Source organism: Aquarana catesbeiana, linkage group LG02, assembly GCF_042186555.1.
Source record: "Aquarana catesbeiana isolate 2022-GZ linkage group LG02, ASM4218655v1, whole genome shotgun sequence".
Classification (NCBI taxonomy): Eukaryota; Metazoa; Chordata; class Amphibia; order Anura; family Ranidae; genus Aquarana; species Aquarana catesbeiana.
The window spans coordinates 581,693,517-581,712,565 of record NC_133325.1 but is presented as its reverse complement, the minus strand read 5'-3'; the positions used below and the strand labels follow the sequence as shown (position 1 = coordinate 581,712,565).

Genomic DNA, 19,049 nt, shown 5'->3' with positions numbered 1-19,049 from the left:
TTGAGTAGATGTATTCATTATTGTATTGTGTGCTGCTCTGTCTGACAGGTAATTGAATATCTCATACCTATTGTCCTTGGCTGCTGTAGCTGACCCGTGCGCCTTAAAGGGCCGGGGACCAATGTGCTCAAAGGATGGAAGTGGGAGAAAATGGGGACTATCTGGATCTCAGTTTCTTGACGGGGGAGGAGCAAAAAACGATCACACAGGTTCTTGAGCGAGACACACAACTTAAGGAAAAGGATGAGCAACGTGTACGGTATGTTATATTTATAATGAAGCAAAATACAAAGGCAAATTTTATAGTTGAATGTTAACAAAAAACTATACAGTTTAATGGGGCAGATTAACCACTTTGCTACCACAGCTATTTTTTACTTTTTTGGGCACATGTTAAAATACACATTTTAAAAGAGAAGTATGGGTTTAATTTTTTTTTTTTAGAATCATACTTACCTTGTTGGATGCTGCATCTGACTCCAGCGCCTCTGCACTGAGAACCGGGTGATCGAACATTGCTGATCGCTCGGTTCTGACAGTTCCCGGAGCAGAGATCTGTATACTCTCTGCTCTTCTCCCTCCTCGCTCATTGGAGCTAGGGTTGCCACCTGTCCGGGATTCACCCGAATAGTCCGGGTTTTGAATAATGTTGTTCGGGTTTCAGTCCACCTGAAACCCGGACACTTTATTCAGACAGGAATTTGGCTCGGAACAGGGCTTGACAGGAGGATGAGGGGGCACTATGTACGTCACATTACTATTCTCGGTGGAGTGCCCAAAGGTGTCCTAGGTCTGTTACAATCCTATAGTGTATACTAAAGCAAAAAAAATTTACTGAAGCCACTAAAGTGTTCGGGTTTGGCTTGAAGAAAAAGTGGCAATCCTAATTGGAGCGCTGAACTGTGGCGGGGGCTGGCTCAGTCTCTCAGCGGCTCGTGGCACCTGGTGGTTCCAGACTCCGTGGTCCGGATGACGTGGTGCCTGGACTGATTTCTGTGACATCAGCAGAGATGCACTCCTGTGATCCATAGGAGAAGTGCAGCCAAACGAGCTCAGCCTGGACTTCTCCTTTAAGCCTAAAGATTGGTTAAAACTCCCCAAACAGTACATATTTTCTGAAAGCAAAGACCCTGGAGAATAAAATGGTGACAGCACATGTTTATTGTAAATTTTCAGTAAAAATACACTAACATTAATTTTACTGCACACAAACACAATTGGGACCAGTAAATAGATATCCAACATGTCAACATTATGCAGTCCTATAAAATAGGTTAAAATTTACCCAAAATTGTCTGTAGGTCTGTAGGTGTCGCTTTAAAAGCCTTTACAGGTTTAGAGTTAGCCACAAATGATGGGCCTTAAATAGCTGCTTTCGCTCTGATGTTCATGGTGATATGTAACATGTACACACCGCATGCATTTGGGTTCCTATGTACAGTATAAGAAAAAAAGCTGCGCTAAATACTAATGATCAAAAGTGTGACCTAAAGAATATTCATCAAACAAAATATATATGAACAACTCCTTGTGTCGCACTAAAAGATAAATAATTGAATGCAATCACAAGTGAAATGTGCAGAATAAACATAAAAATGAATTTAATAAATACAAAAATGTATATATATTATAGAGTCCCATCCAATGGGCTACTGGATAGAAGTCCTACTGAATGTACAGTTCATAGTGATTTTCCAAGTGGTGATATCTTAGCCCTCCAAACATTAGTGACATACGTCCACAACACCATGGGAGATGTGATAAAGTGCGACAGGAAAGTTCCTCCACCAATTATATTAATGCCGCTTACCAGCCTTTTAGATCTCTTGTTTAAGGAGATTGTGAGTGCCTGTGGCTCTTATCCCCAGCCATGGGTCTTTAAAACTTGAATGGCTAGATGTCACTGGACTCTCTATGTGGGGTATCCTCTGTGCAGCAGATATACGCTCATTCCCCATGAAAGAATATAAAGGTTTTCATAGCGTAATTCATTTAAAAAATGCGTTTATTAAAAGCTAAAATATTGCACTTACAGTTATGCCGTATACAAAAAGCGTTAAAAAAACACGAGCCGGCTGGCTCTCAATAGCTGCCCGTTGCTTCCGGGATCAGCGCGATATGTGGTGACGTCAGCACGTCGCTCCTCTCTACGCCATTTCGTCAAAGATGACGTCTTCCAGGGGCACGGGCGGCGTGCTGACTCACCGCCATATATACATAGCACAAGAAGGGGAACGCCCAGCTCTGAGCTCCTGGTGTCCCCACATAGAATCCACCATCTTGGAAAAGGGCAAACGCCCATCGATGGTATAATGATAAAATTGTTATGCTTTGGGACTTACTAATGTCACCTCTGACAGCTGATATCGAAAAACAAAGTGCCAAGAACAAAATAATTCATTCATAATCACCCTCATCTCATTTTATTTGAACAGGAGGAAAAGGTGATCTATCAAGTGATATATATTAACTCTAAAAATACCACCAAAGCTTAACTATACTTCCGTACCCGGTGTCACTTGTGAATTATAAAAATATTCACCCCAACCAACACAGTATGTGTATGGGTGCCAGCTGCAGATAGATGCCCATAGGCAGCCGGTTAACCCATTTCTTATAAGAAATCTCTTATTCATAATCCGGGGGCAGTTAATACACATGGAGTCCTAGTGAGAAGCCAGTCTCCCGACTCCTCAAAAGCACTCCAGTCGCTTGCCAATGCATTGATTGAATCTCAACGACTAATGTAAAAAATATTACATTAAGAAAATTTACAAACCTAAGAAATTTTTTAAAAATTATGTGTTATAGTGTATGTGTTATAGTGTATGTATTATGACATCACAATATGGTACTATACTCCCTTCGTATCTGTGAATCACTGAAAGGGGAAGGAAAAAAGAAAGAAGAAATCACACAAGCATCATATCCCCAATGGTGTCAAGAGACCATCATAGGGAAGAGAACAATGGCTCTCTCTACATCTTGCATATATGCTTTGGTACCAGTGGGGTCAACCAGGAACTCAGAGCAAGTCAATACCACAAATTTACTAGCCATTATCAATAAATGCATTTACGTCTGTGTCGACATTGAGGCCATATGGGGTATAACAACGTACTTTATGGATCCATGCCATCTCAAGTCTAGATAATTCCCTAACTAGGGAACTCCCCTTCCAATGAGCACTAAACTTGTCTATCCCCAAAAATAGTGTGTTGGCAGGATTGCAGTTGTGGTGGATAGCATAATGCTTGGAGACAGAATGGAATCTAAAACCGTTCTTAATATTAGTAATGTGTTCCCCCAAACGGACTTGCATGGACCGTTTAGTCCTGCCTATATATTGAAGCCCACATGGGCATTGTAATAAATACACAATGCCCGTCGAGCTGTATGTGATGAATGGCTCTATTGGATATTGTCTAGATGTACTACTTGAAACAAAGGAATCAGTTGTCCTCTGTTTACTTTTGTTCAATGTACAAATCTGACATCTGCGACACTGTTGGTATCCAGACAGATTCTGGAAGAAGGATACTTTTTTGGTGGCTGGATCCACAACATTGGGGGCAATCCTATTACGAAGAGATGGGATCCCCCTAAAAATTATTTGTGGGTTGGCAGGTAAAAACGTTTTAATAACCCTATCATTGCCCAGCGATTAATTAAATGATGTTGTGTACAGAAGGTTGTAATAAATGGTATGACAGGTCCCTCTTTAGCTTTCCTAGGACCATCATTCAACAATGTGTTTCTATCTATTGCTGCTACCTGTTCCATTGTTCTAACCAAAGATTCTGAGTCATAACCCTTCTCCTCCAATCTGCCTTTTAAAAAAATACCAGCTTGGGCTTTATAATCGCTTATGTCAGTGCAATTCCATCTCATTCTCATGAACTGACTTTTCGGAATGGACTTGAGCCAGGAGTCATGATGACAACTCCCCAGAGGTATAAAGGCATTACGGTCGGTCTTCTTGAAGAACGAGACTGTTTTAAATGTACCCTCACTCTTTGAAATAGTGAGATCAAGAAAATTGATCTTCTCTTGGCTCACCTCATGGACAAAACTAGTGCCCCTATCGTTGATGTTGATAGAGGAGAAGAAATCATCCAACTGAGAGATAGTCCCATCCCATAGGAGGAGGACATCATCTATATACCTAGCCCAGAATCTCAAATGGGGGCTACGTTCCTTATAGATGACCTCCTCCTCCCATTTGGCCATAAATAAATTAGCTAGGCTGGGGGCATACTTTGCCCCCATAGCCACCCCACCCAATCAGTCGATAATATTGATGATCGAACCAAAAATAATTATGGCCTGCCGCATATTCTAGCAGATCAATGATGAATGCCTGCTGTTCTTTCGGTATAGTGGAAAGTATATTTAAATAATACTTGACTGTGGCTATCCCCAAATTGTGGGGTATGATAGTATATAAGGATGTGACATCTGCGGTCACCAATAGGGTGTGATCATCAGGTTTGGTTTTAGACAATAAATTGATCACATGTCTTGTATCCTTCAGAAATGATGGTAATTGTTGTACCAACGGCTGGAGGAAGTGCTCTATGTACTTGCCCACCCGGGACGTGATGGAGTCTATACCACTCACAATCGGACGACCCAAGGGGCAAGTAAGACTCTTGTGGATCTTGGGTAAACAGTAAAGCACTGGAACCCGTGATGCTTTGGGGATCAGAAAGATTTTTTCTTTGTCATTGAGAATGCCCATCTGAAAACCTTTCTCAACTAAAGGTAATAACGTTTTCTTATATTTAGTGACTGGGTGACCTGGTTAGAGAACGTAGGTGTCTTTATCACCCACTATATTTCCAGAAGATATTCATCTTGGTCAAGAACAACAATACCCCCTCCTTTATCCACGGGGCGGATAACTATATTTTTGTTATTACAAAGTGAGTCTAGACCTTCTTCTAGATTTGTATCCATATTAGGGTTGATATTTTTAATTGACTCCAGATCTCTTAGGAGGACATCCCTAAAGACCCTAAGGAGGGGGCTAAAACTCCAGGGGGGTTAAATGTTGAAGCCTTTGCTAATCCCGAATGTTGGTATCCTTGATGGACACCTACACCATGTGTGGTTGGAATGGTTGCAAAATGTCGTTTGATATTGATTCTGCGAACAAACCTATGGATGTCCATATACGTTTGGAATTTGTTTAACTTTTTAGGGGTGCAGATTTCAGACCTTTACTTAACAGGGCCGTTTCAGATTTAGTAAGGATTTGAGAACTTAGATTGAAAATACCATCTCCCTTTACTTCTTTATTTTTTTTTGACTGTGCTCTCTCCCCCCCCCCCCCCCCCGGTTCCTGTTTGTTTTCTACTGGCCTTTTTACCCCTTGATTGGGTTTGGGAAAACCCCAATTTTGTTGTTCCTGGCTCCTCTCCATAGACCTATTGGGGTATTCTCTGGATGGACCTGGTCTAACATTTTCATAACCCCTACTATTATGCTCAAAGTCTGGGGGGCCATAACCCATAGGGCCCTCTCTGTCCCTCAGGGGAAAAAAACGGTTATGTGTGTCAACACCATAATCATAATTCTGATCATCTTCCCTCTCAGAGTACGAGTGATTCACACGATAGGGTCTCTGATTGTATTGCGTATTGGAACCTTGATTATTATATGGTGTTCTATCCGGGCCTCTCATGGTATGGGGATAATCCCTTCCATAATTGTACTGTGGTCCTTGATTGGATGAATATCCGTAGCCCCTATCATAATTGATACCCTGTCTCTGTGGTGGTGGTTGATTCCACCCCGAGGTTCTCTTATGTTGTCCTTTTCTCCCTGATCCTAATACCCTCTGTGATGACTGATATGAAACACGTCTACCCTTCTTCCCAAATTTATTGTTATTTTGGGATTTTTTTGGCGTTTTTTGGGATTGGTTAGCACAGGAAAAAAGTTGTATTTCCGAGGAAATTGCTCCTAGGGTATCCTTCCCCTGAGTGATAGCCTCCATTCTAGGATCTATATGGGCTAATTGTTCTGCACCTAATTTTTTCTGCCACTCAAAAACACTACTGGCCTGGTAGTCTCCAAAATCCCTATTGTATTTTTTTCTCTTTTTAATTTTTTGTTCTCTTTCTTCCTTATCCAGGATTTTGATTAGATTGATGGTCCTCTCTTTATATTCCTCGCATTCTTTATGGGGGAGCATATTGTTTTTGAGGGTCTTAATCTCCACATCTAATCTGGCAAGCTTGTCATTTTTCCTGGATACCAAAAATTGGAGGAAACTCACTCCGGCATCGTTAAAATACTGGAACCATTCTTCTAGCTCGAATTCGCCCTTTTGGGGACACACCTCCCATCTCAAGCTTCTGGGAACCATTTTGAGTTTAATATAGGTTTCCAGAAACGCGATATCCCACTGTGTGTGGATCTCTGAGATGGTCAAATTTTTGAGTCGGACAAAAAGCCCACTCAAATCGCTGTCATTTTCATTGAACATCTCAAACACCCCATCAGTGTTGACCGTCTTGGATGCTCTGTACTCAAATATATCTTTAATTAGTGAAGTGAGAAAAACAAATTGAATTAGAATATAAAAGAAAAAAAAAATAATTATATCTAACACCTCCAGGGATGGGATGTAGATTTACATAGTGAACATGTAAGGATTGCTGCTGTAAACTCGTATCTAAATACACAAACTGAAAAAGGGTAATTTTACTGCGCTATCCAAATAAATCATAAATAATGAAAAAAATGAAATGAATGAAAAAAATGAAATGAATGAAAAAAAGCTGCAACTATAATGTGAGACACACACACTAAATACAATATAAAAAAAAAAGCTGCGCTAAATACTAATGATCAACCCTACGGACTAAGACTGGGATGCCATTAAAGTTCATGTGCATGTAAAGGCAAGCGTCCCAATACTTTTGGTAATATTTCACTATGGGCCTGCATCATTTTAATTTTTTGGTGTACATGTAATGCTGGTGGAGAAATCGGGATGGCGGATACATTGTGTATCTAGTGGATTGTGATCCATGGAGAGAGTTTAACCGCTTATGACCATTTATAACCTGATGGTCCACACAATCTGATCAGAGGCTTTTTCATGTGGTGTCAACACATCTTTTGGAACAGGAAGTGTTAGAGTGGGGTTACCTCTAGCAATATATTGGTGATCACATCTATCATCAGTTGTCACGGTTTATAATTTGGACATTTTATTTTCACTCTATGTTTCACATTCATGTAGTGTATGATCCTCTATTATTTGCCACTGACTATTTGTTTATTTATCAATTATTGCACATTGATTATGAATTGCACTCAATTGTCATTTTTGTATAGTTATGTATTATTTGCTATTAATCAGATTTAGCTCTGCTTTAACACAATGCCTATATTAGCCATTGGTATCACAATTGCTTAGTAGCTGCTTTATTCTGTCAGGTAAATAAATTCTAGCGCAGATCTTTAATTTATTTTAATTGATATAGCGAGAATGTAATAAAAGCACTAACTCATTAAATTCTCTTTCATTCTCTCAGTGTAGTTTAGGGAATAAAGCTAGAGTACAAAACCTGAGTGGTAGCTGTGGTCTTACGTCCAAAGTTTTTTTTATAATTCCACCACATTGCATGTATGAGGCCCCTCATGTTTACTATCCAAAAATGTTTCATTTTTATATATACTAGCTGGATTTGTTTGCATGTTCTTGTGTTAGTGATTCCAGCAACAAAACAAAAAGTAAGTTTACCAGGAAGCCCTGGCTTTGTGGGAAGGCCACAGTAGAGTATGGTATGTAAACGCAGACCTCTTAGTTGCATTTTTTTCTAAAATGTTGTTATGTAGGCTTTTTTTAAAGAGGAACTGAACCTTGGAAGCTGTGGCCAACTGATTTTTCCCTAGTACAGTACTGATTTATCATGCCTTGTTTTGCACTGTCTTTGTGTGAAGACAGTCATCTAGGTCAGTGTTTCTCAACTCCAGTCCTCAAGGCACCGCAACAGGTCATGTTTTCAGGATTTCCCTCAGATGAAATGGCTGTGGTAATTACTAAGGCATGAAACTAATCAAATCACCTGTGCAAAGTAATGGAAATCCTGAAAACATGACCCATTTATCATGCCTTGTTTTGCACTGTGTCTTTGTGTGAAGGCAGTCATCTAGGTCAGTGTTTCTCAACTCCAGTCCTCAAGGCACCGCAACAGGTCATGTTTTCAGGATTTCCCTCAGATGAAATGGCTGTGGTAATTACTAAGGCATGAAACTAATCAAATCATCTGTGCAAAGTAATGGAAATCCTGAAAACATGACCCATTGTGGCACCTTGAGGACTGTAGTTGAGAAACACTGATCTAGGTGGAGGCATAACTTTGCTTCATCACGTCATAGCCTCCAGCTGGACTGGGACAAAAATTTGGCCCTGGACTTCATCCAATCCGGCCCACTTTGATTTTGAGTGTCCCCATCAGCACCCACTTTACATCAGAGTGGTCCCCAACAGCGTCCCCCTTACATCAGTGTCCCCATCAGCACCCCCCTTCACAACAGAGTGGTCCCCATCAGCACCCCCCTTCACATCAGAGTGGTCCCCATCAGCACCCCCCTTCACATCAGAGTGGTCCCCATCAGCACCCCCTTACATCAGAGTGGTCCCCATCAGCATCCCCCTTACATCAGAGTGGTCCACATCAGCACCCCCTTCACATTAGAGTGGTCCCCATCAGCACCCCCTTACATCAGAGTGGTCCCCATCAGCACCCCCTAACATCAGAGTGGTCCCCATCAGCATCCCCTTACATCAGAGTGGTCCCGATCAGTATCCCCCTTCACTTCAGAGTGGTCCTCATCAGCACCCCCTTACATCAGAGTGGTCCCCATCAGCACCCCCTAACATCAGAGTGGTCCCCATCAGCACCCCCTAACATCAGAGTGGTCCCCATCAGCATCCTCCTTACATCAAAGTGTCTCCATCAGCACCCCCTTACATCAGAGTGGTCCCCATCAGCATCCCCTACATCAGGTGTCACCCCTCTCCTCCCCCTCCCACGTGTACTCACAGCTCTCCAGAATGAAGACAGCTTCTCTTCCTCTCTCCAGATATGTGATAAGTGATAAGTGTCCTGATGGCCAGTACAGGCCTTGCCTCCAGCTAGGAGAACAATGAGCAAAACAGTAGTGACATCACCAAATTTTACTCCAGTTTTCACTACACATTTACAGCTATGATGCTGTAGGTAAAGGGTTGCCTAGGAATCCTCACATGCCAGGAGGTACACTACTATTTTTCAAGAGGAATTCCAGGCAGAAGGTAAATCCTTCAGGGTAAATCCAGATTTTCCCAATAGCACAGTAAATCTTTACTTTTTGGGTTCAGGTCCACTTTAAGGAGAATAAAAATCAAATTAAAAAAATAGCATTTTTGTCACGTTTAATATACTTAGTCCTCAGTCAAACGGAATTTATATGCTAGTTGTGGCAAGAACCCGGCATATGCGGATAGTTGCCAACACTAATGCCCTGTACACACGATAGGATTTTCCGATGGAAAATGTGTGATAGGACCTTGTTGTGGGAAATTCCGACCGCGTGTGGGCTCCATCACACATTTTCCATAGGAATTTCCGACACACAAAGTTTGAGAGCTTGCTATAAAGTTCCGATCGTGTGTACACAAATCCAACGCACAAAGTGCCACGCATGCTCAAAATAAATTAAGAAACGAAAGCTATTGGCTACTGCCCCATTTATAGTCCCGACGTACGTGTTTTACGTCACCACGTTCAGAACGATCGGATTTTCCGACAACTTGTGTGAATGTGTGTATGCAAGACAAGTTTGAGCCAACATCCGTCGGAAAAAATCCATGGATTTTGGTGTCGGAATGTCCAATCAATGTCCGACCGTGTGTACAGGGCATTAGCCCGCACAAAGCAATGACAGGCTGACACTGGCCAAACAGCTTGCATCCAGGGGCAATCATCTGTCTGCAGGTAAATCCTCCATGTGCCAAATATCCGAAAATCAAGCTGCAAGAATATACTGGATTCTTGTTGCAACTCGCACTTAAATTCCATGTGAATGAGGTGTCTCTTTAGTGACCAAGACGTCACTATAGAGGCCTGTGGAATAAAGGTGATCTAGTGGTACTGCCTCATGGACAGCACAAACTGGATTTAGAGTGAAATGTTATGGAGCGTTAGCCAAACAGGATTTATTGCAAGGCACAATGCTGCTGATCTATAATGTTTTCAGACAATGGTACCTCTATCTATCTATCTATCTATCTATCTATCTATCTATCTATCTATCTATCTATCTATCTATCTATCTATCTATCTATCTATCTATCTATCTTTTTCCATGTATGTACTTCGACCATGTACTTAGCATATTGGCTGGGGTTTCACTTGAACAATTTTACATTTTCACATAATATTCAGATAACTAAGGAACATAGAGCAACTACCCCACAATTAATTTTATTGCTAAGCTAATGGTTTCTACTCTTAAAAGATTACTTTGTGGACAGACTTAGGAACACTGCCAATGTTATTAGGAAAGACATCACCAGAGAACTGTATTTAGACTGTTTCTTTTTTTTTTCTTCTAATTTGGATAAAAGAGTAAAAGCACAAGCATCCAACTAGCTATTATATGAAAAGATATCAGTATGCATATTCTAAAGTAGTGCTGGTGACACTATGTTCAGACAGAATGCACAATGTCCTACTGATAGCCTGCACATATGTTTAGTAAGAGTGTAAGACTGATACAGTATTTATGAACTCTCACAGAAATCATAATAATACAGGGGTAGGCAACCCCCGGCACTGGTGCCGCAAGTGGCACGTGAAGCCTCTTTTGCCAGCACTCGACTCCCTCCCCATCAGCAGAGCAGTGCAGGGAAGTGTCAGTGAGACACTAATGTATTCCAATTTTAGAATTCCACTGCACTGAGGGGGAGGCACTGTGCCCACACATTCTAAAAGATGGGAAACATTGTTTGGTTCTCTAACTTTGCTGTAGCTGCGATCGTCAGCTCTTGTGATGGGGAAGAGATTGGGTGCAGTTCTGCTAGGGGGGGTGGTCCCTGTTTCCAGGAGGAGGAGGACTGTCATTGGCCACTGCTAAAGCCAATCACAGTCCTGCTAGCCCCGCCCACCATCTGGAGGAAGATGACTCACTTGGTTGCTACTACCAATCTCAGAAAGAAGGGATTTCACTGTGATTTAGAAAACCACAATCAGGTGACAGTTTGTGGAATTACTGTTGAGCCTCTGGGAACTTTGTTGAAATTATTCCTGAACCTTACTACTGAACCCCTGCACTGTGTCCCTTTAAGCCACAGCCAGTATTCAGCACTTCGAAAATCACACCCAACTTTTGCTGCGGTGCAGAGCGCTGCACTTTTTCTCAGATGCAGGGGCCAAACTTATGATCCTGCACATAGGCCCACTGCTTTCAGAAAATGCCCCAGACCTGAGCTCATCATTGCGCATCCATTCCATATGCTTGTATGTGATATCACATACATCACATCTATCACATACAAGTACGTGGGCTGGAATGCAAGAGGTGGATCAGCAGGATGAGTGTGCCAGGACAGGTAGCTGTGTCTCATCTCTGCTTCCTTTCACTACCCTGCATATCACGCATATCATAGATGACAAGAGGGAACAGTGGTGGAGCAGATGAGCAGGAGAATACATCGGTGGGGGAAATGAGCAGAACGTGTTCAGAGGTGGGACAGAAGAGCAGGAGGTACAGCGGTGGGGCAGACGTGCAGGGAGGTACAGTGATGGAAGAGATGATAAGGGGCTTCAGCAGTGGGACAGAAGAGCAGGGGGGTACAGTGATGGGGCAGATGAGCAAGGGGTTCAGTGTTGGGCCAAATGAGAAGGGGGCTAGAGTGGTGGGACAGATGAGCAGGTAGGTTCAGTGTTGGGGCAGATGAGAAGGGGGTTCAGTGGTGGGACAGAAAAGCAAGGGGGGGTAGAGCAGTGGGGCAGATGTAAAAGGAGGTGTATTGGTGGGACAGATGAGCAGGGGGAGCAGAGGTGGGGCAGAAGAGCAGGGGGTACAGTGATGGGGCAGATGAGCAGGGGGTTACAGTGATGGGACAGATGAGCCCGGAGTGGGGGGGTTCAGTGTTGGGCAGATGAGAAGGGGGTTCAGTGATGGGACAAGGGGCATCTGGAGGGGGTGGCTAGGGGGGGGGCCGAAGCCACGACTGTGACCCCGAAAAGCCCAGAGTCTATTGAATGCTGCATTCCATTGTTAGCACTGAGCGGCGGGACCGATCTGATCGCGAGTGCGGTGAAAGTGGCTGGGTGCAGCCGAAAGTGGCCGAGTGCGGCTACAGCCGAAAGTGGCCGAATGCCATAGCGGCCGAAAGTGGCCGAGTGTGGCCGAAAGTGGCCGAGTGCCATAGCGGCCGAAAGCGGCCGAGTGCCATAGCAGGTCCCACCTTCTGGAGCCTGCAGCACCAATGCCAGGACCGCGGGATGTGTGAGTGACGTGACATCCATCTTAGCCTGCAGGCTCCAAAAGGCTGGAACGCCACATCACGGCTCTCCTCCTCGGCTCGGCTCCTCTCTGACGAGTGACTGACTGACTGCCTGCTTTGACCGCACACCACGGCTGAGCTGAGGTATGTCAGACAGTGTGTGTATGTATGTCATTGTCAGTGTATGTAGGTCAGTGTGTGTAGGTCAGGCAGGTCACTGGTCAGTGTATGTAGGTCAGTGTGTGTAGGTCAGGCAGGTGACAGGTCACTGGTCAGTGTATGCAGGTCAGGCAGGTCAGTGGTCAGTGTATGTAGGTCAGGCAGGTCAGTGGTCAGTGTATGTAGGTCAGGCAGGTCAGTGTATGTAGGTCAGTGTATGTAGGTCAGTGAGTGTATGAAGGTCAGTCAGTGTATGTAGGTCAGTGTATGTAGGTCAGGCAGGTCAGTGTATGTAGGTCAGTGTATGTAGGTCAGGCAGGTCGGTGTATGTAGGTCAGTGTATATAGGTCAGGTAGGTCAGTGTATGTAGGTCAGTGTAATGGTCAGTGTCAGGCAGGTGTGTTTAGTGGTCAGCATTGATGGGCACTGGTAAGTCACACAACCCCACCGCCCAGCCCAAAAAAAAAATAAAGCCACGCCACATACTACAACACCTCACCCCCCCCGGTTCTTTGGCTGAAGCCCCTGGTCTTTTTGCCACCTAACAATGCCCCTGGGTGGAACAGATAAGAAGGGGGGGTCAATATTGGGCCAGATGAGAAGGGGGTTACAGTGGTGGGAAAGATGAGCAGATGAGCAGTGTTGGGGCAGATGAGAAGGGGGTTCATTGGTGGGACAGAAGAGCAGGGGGGTACAGCGGTGGGGCAGATGTGATAGGAGGTGCATTGGTGGGACAGATGAGCAGGGGGTTACAGTGAATGGGCAGAAAAGCAGGAATTACAGAGGTGGAGCAGATGTACAGGGGGGTACAGTGGCGGGGCAGAGGAGAAAGGAGGTACATTGGTGGGACAGATGAGCAGGGGGAACAGTGGTGGGGCAGATGAGAAAGTGGGTTACAGTGGTGAGACAGAAGAGCAGGGGGATACGGTGGTGGAGCAGATGTGCATGGAGGTACAGTGGTGAGGCAGATGAGAAAGGGGGAACATTGGTGGGGCAGATGAGCAGGGGGTTACAGTGGTGGGACAGAAGAGCAGGATGGTACAGTGGTGGGGCAGATGAGCAGCGGGTTATAGTATATAGTATATATGTGAAAGTGCATGAATCGGGGCTCATCTGAGGTGTGGAGTTGCAGGAATTGGGGCTGATCTGAGGCGTGAGAGTGCAGGATGTTAATTTCTCGCTACTACTCAAGTAGTTTACAGCATTCACTTTATAAAAAAACCTTTTCGTGATTCAGAGTGTGAAGTTGACATTTTTTTGTTATAAAATCGTCACTCTCAATTTCTTTGAAAATATTTTTCAGCACACTGTGCTGAAAAGGTTGCCTACCCCTGTAATAATATATCTCACCAGAAGGTCAGCACAATATTTTCAGGCATCATTATCTACTTCCTTGACTGAGATGATGAAGATCAAGTTACCTGATGTAGCCTTTCACCTGGTGATTTGCTATGAAGTTACAATGTGACAATCAGAGTGATCACTAGAAGAGAGGAGACTTAACCACTTCAGCCCTGGACCATTTGGCTGGCCAAAGACCAGAGCACTTTTTGCGATTCGGCACTGTGCGGTCGTGCGGCGTGGCTCCCAAACAAAATTGATGTCCTTTTTTCCCCACAAATAGAGCTTTCTTTTGGCGGTATTTGATCACCTCTGCGGTTTTTATTTTTTGCACTATAAACAAAAAAAGATCGACAATTTTGAAAAAAAGCAATATTTTTTACTTTTTGCTATAATAAATATCCCCAAAAAATATATATAAAAATTTTTTTTTTCCTCAGTTTAGGCCGATACGTATTTGTCACGGAACACCCCACACTCCGCTTGAGTGCTTCCGTCATATACCGCTTCCTAAGTTCTGGAACACGAGTCCAATGGATCTGGCTATAGGAACCCCAAGAACTAGACAACACCAGTGTTGGAGTACATCAGAACTGCCTTTATTTTGAGATCTCACAGACCTTTTTATATCAGGGATGACTCAAAGCTAACCTAATTAACATGACCTAATTTACTACAAAATGTACCCAGACCAGATGACAGTCTTGTGGGCACCGAGCTTCACACATTAATACAATTAACAATACAAACAACAATCTCCCCCCTCCTCAGCCTAGACCATTCGTCTATTAGCCAGGGCTGGTGGCTAATGTGATCAGCTCTCTCAATTAACATAAACACATGTTGATAACACCAGCATCTCCTCACAGGATGTGTCCCAGCAGAATGAATCAGTCTTATCAGCAGGGGGCTGCTGGAGGAATCCCCCCTCCCTCTTCAGGGACACAAATATACAGTAAGGAGTCCCCATACAATATATACATGACTGAGTCCGATTAATACAGTTCAGACTGGATTTCTCATTCACCTCAAATGCTAGGGCCCATAATCGGTGGGCAACAGGCTTGCACACAGTCCTCTCCAACAGCCTCCGCTCTGGCCATGCCCGTGACAGTATTCTTCTACATATTTTTGGTAAAAAAAACGCAATAAGCATTTATTGATTGTTTTGCGCAAAGGTTATAGCGTCTACAAAATAGGGGATGGTTTTATGGCATTTTTATTAATATTCTTTTTTTACTAGTAATGGTGGCGATCTGCGATTTTTATCGTGACTGCGACATTATAGTGGACAGATCAGACACTTTTGGCACTATTTTGGGACCATTCACATTTATACAGCGATCAGTGCGATTAAAAATGCACTGATTACTGTGTAAATGTCACTGGCAGTGAAAGGGTTAACCAGGAGGGGGTGCTGCAGGGGTTAAGTGTGTCCTAGGGATGTGTTCTAACTGTGGGGGGGCTGGGCTATGTGTGACACGACACTGATCACTGCTGCTGATTACAGGGAGCTGTGATCAGTGACAGTGCCACTAGGCAGAACGGGGAAATGCTTGTTTACATCAGCATTTCTCCGTTCTTCCTCTCCGTGAGACGATCGCGGGTATCCCGAATCCGCGGGACCTGCGGTTGGACTCACGGAGCTCGCCGTGGGCGCGCGCCTCCTATCCAGACCTCGCGAGATCGCGTACAATAACGTGATTTCACGCAGCGGTGCCAACCTGTCGCAGTAAAACTGTGGCGGCTGGTCCGCAAGCGGTTATAAAATGCTTCCTCCTGTCTGAAGTAGACTGATGACATTATTCTCCCCTTTCCTCTTCTCAGCCTAGGCCCAATTACTTTTCTGGATCTGATTTTTAATTATAAAGTGGGCAGCTTTTTGAAAAATTATACTGTTTTGTGTTGTGACATGTCAGAAATGTTTTCCTGCGGACTTGTAAAGTTACTGAGAGGTCCACTTTGAAGTACAGTATCTCACAAAAGTGAGTACACCCCTCACATTTTTGTAAATATTTTATTATATCTTTTCATGTGACAACACTGAAGAAATGACACTTTGCTACAATGTAAAGTAGTGAGTGTACAGCTTGTATAACAGTGTGAATTTGCTGTCCCCTCAAAATAATCAACACACAGCCATTAAAGCGGGGGTCCACCTATCTATCGTTTTTTTTTTTGGAGTTCATTCACAAACTTTTCTTCTCATGATTATCTACTCACATGTTCTGTGTAATAAGTCCGCCTGTGTCCGATTTCGTTGTAAAGAATAACTTATAAAATTCACTGAAGGCGGTTTCCATCTTCATTGTGGGCATTTGAAGCCCACAAGCATGTATTTCCTGGATGCGGTGAATGCTGTGCTCCCAGCATTCACCGAGATGTTGTGATGACGCTGTTGCACAATGCATGCTGGGAAGCCTGAGACTAGCTCCCAGGGGACTGTGGGAGGTCTGGGAGAGGCTAGAAACACGTCTACTCCCATGGGAGGAAAACCAGGAAGTGCTAAGAAGATTAGAAAAAAAAAGGTAATTACGGCGATTTACATTTTTTTTACACAGCATGTCAGCATCTAGGCAAGGAAGAGAATGTTCAAAATTTGGGTGGAACCCCGCTTTAAGTATAGATAGTATGCTAGACAAGATCCTGCACACACGCTTTTGACAAAAATCAGACGCTCGGTCGTACACAAATCAAACCGTGTGTACGAGGCCTTAGATTACAAGGTGCATTGGGTTGTATGGTGTAACTGGTGCTCTTTGGTAAAGCTCTGGTGCCTGTTGGGCTGCAAGGCCATATTTAAACATACTGTTCAACAGCTATAACAGGAAAGAAAAGGTAAGAAAATGGTGGTTGTTAATGTAAAAGGGTTTATTTACTAAAGGTGTATAGTAAATAGTAAAGTCAATTTTCACTTAGCTTAGTAATTGGGGTGACACTGTGCTAACTTCATGCATGAGCAAACTCATGCATGTGTTTTTTTTTATGTTTCTTTGAACGTGACTGATATTTAAAGTGAGCACGGCTTTAGCTTATTTAATATGCTAAGTAGACATTCATTTTGCCACTTGTTAATGCTGTACTCCCCTGGTACAAGCAGTACAGTATATAAAAATATTAATAATAAAAAAATAATATGACATTGTTAACAGTAAAGCAGAGAGTGAGATTGTACTCACCGTTTCCCAAAATATTTATTAAAATGTATTAAAACACTCACATAAAAACTCCAGGTGTCTATAGCAAACAGTGCTCATTGATTCCTCATGTAATCATCCAACATACAAGCTTGTCCCCAGCCCTGTATGCACAGGTTTTGATGTGAGTGTTTTTAATCCACTTATTATTTGAGATTTTCATTTGGAAACGGTGATCACTATGTTTGTCCCATTTTTTTTTTTTTTTTTTTACTGAGGATTTGAGTATGGACATTTGAATTAAGATGGAATGATTTGAGGATAGTCCCCTGAGAGGGACAGTTGACTTCTTATGACCTAAAGGTCCAATCTTTGCTGTGAGCATAAAACCATGAATGTGGATGAAGGTGTACAGCATCACAGAATTTCAGATCTTTCAGTAAACAGAGTCATGTGATTACAAATTTTTGTAGAATTTTAAGGTGACTTCCATTATCAATAAATCACCTGTTTGAAAATGTATACTACATACATACACTATGTAACCAAAAGTATTGGGACACTTGCTTTTACATGCACATGAACTTTAATGGCATCCCAGTCTTAGTCCATAGAATTCAATATTGAGTTGGCCCATCCTTTGCAGCTATAACAGCTTCAACTCTTCTGGGAAGGCTGTCCACAAGGTTTAGGAGTGTGTCTATGGGAATGTTTGACCATTCTTCCAGAAGTGCATTTGTGAGGTCAGGCACTGATTTAGACGAGAAGACCTGGCTTGCAGTCTCCGCTCTAATTCATCCCAAAGGTATTCTATCGGGTTGAGTTCAGGACTCTGTGCAGGCCAGTCAAGTTCCTGCACACCAAACTCTCTCATCCATGTCTTTATGGTCCTTGCTTTGTGCACTGGTGTGCAGTCATGTTGGAACAGAAAGGGGCCACCCCCAAACTGTTCTCATAAAGTTGGAAACATATAATTGTCCAAAATGTCTTGGTAGGCTGGCACCTTAAGAGTTTCCTTCACTGGATCTAAGGGGCCAGGCCGAACCCCTGAAAAACAACCCCACAACATAATTCCCCCTCCACCAAATGATTTTGGACCAGTGCACAAAGCAAGGTCCATAAAGACATGGATGAGCAAGTGTGGGGTAGAGGAACTTGACTGGCCTGCACAGAGTCCTGACCTCAACCCAATAGAACACCTTTGGAATTAGAGTACATTCCCATAGACATACTCCTAAACCTTGTGGACAGCCTTCCCAGAAGAGTTGAAGCTGTTATAGCTGCAAAGGGTGGGCCAACTTAATATTGAACCCAAGGACTAAGACTGGGAAGCCATTAAAGGATCACTAAAGATATATATATATATTTTTTTTTTTAAATAACAAACATGTTATACTTACCTCCACTGTGCAGCTCATTTTGCACAGAGTGGCCCCGAACCTGGTCGCATGGTGGTGAGTTCTTGCGGGCGCGCTCCCGTGATACAGCTGGCGGCCATAGCGGCTCACTGTATCACTCGGCCCCGCTTCCGACGCACCGCGTCATTGGATGTGATTGACAGCAGCGCGAGCCAATGGCTGCGCTGCTTTCAATCCATCCACTGTAACCAATCAACGGTCAGGCTGAGCGGCAAAAAGGATGTCGGGGGCGAGCGCGGGACTTTCGAGGGGTCAGGTAAGTAAAACGGGGGGGCCGGTATTGTCGGATGTTTTTTCACCTTAATGCATAGAATGCATTAAGGTGAAAAAACTTTTACCTTTACAACCCCTTTAAAGTTCATGTGCATGTAAAGGCAGGTGTCCCAATACTTTTGGTAACATAGTGTATATTATTGGATTACATTTCATAGTGTGGTCAATGTTGTCACTCTAATATTATTTCTTATACACTGTTTTTGG

At 43.4% G+C, this 19,049-nt stretch overlaps 1 protein-coding gene across 5 annotated transcripts in view; it reads left to right on the top strand.

Annotated features, from left to right (window-relative positions):
* Positions 1 to 19,049, top strand: part of SYTL1 (synaptotagmin like 1) — a 95,316-nt gene that overhangs the window by 30,392 nt on the left and 45,875 nt on the right. For all 5 annotated transcript variants that reach the window (XM_073616172.1, XM_073616173.1, XM_073616174.1 and 2 more), the window contains one exon: positions 49 to 259. In XM_073616172.1, coding sequence (XP_073472273.1) covers positions 135 to 259 — 125 coding nt within the window. In that variant the 5' untranslated portion in view covers positions 49 to 134. The remainder of the gene's footprint in view (positions 1 to 48; positions 260 to 19,049) is intronic.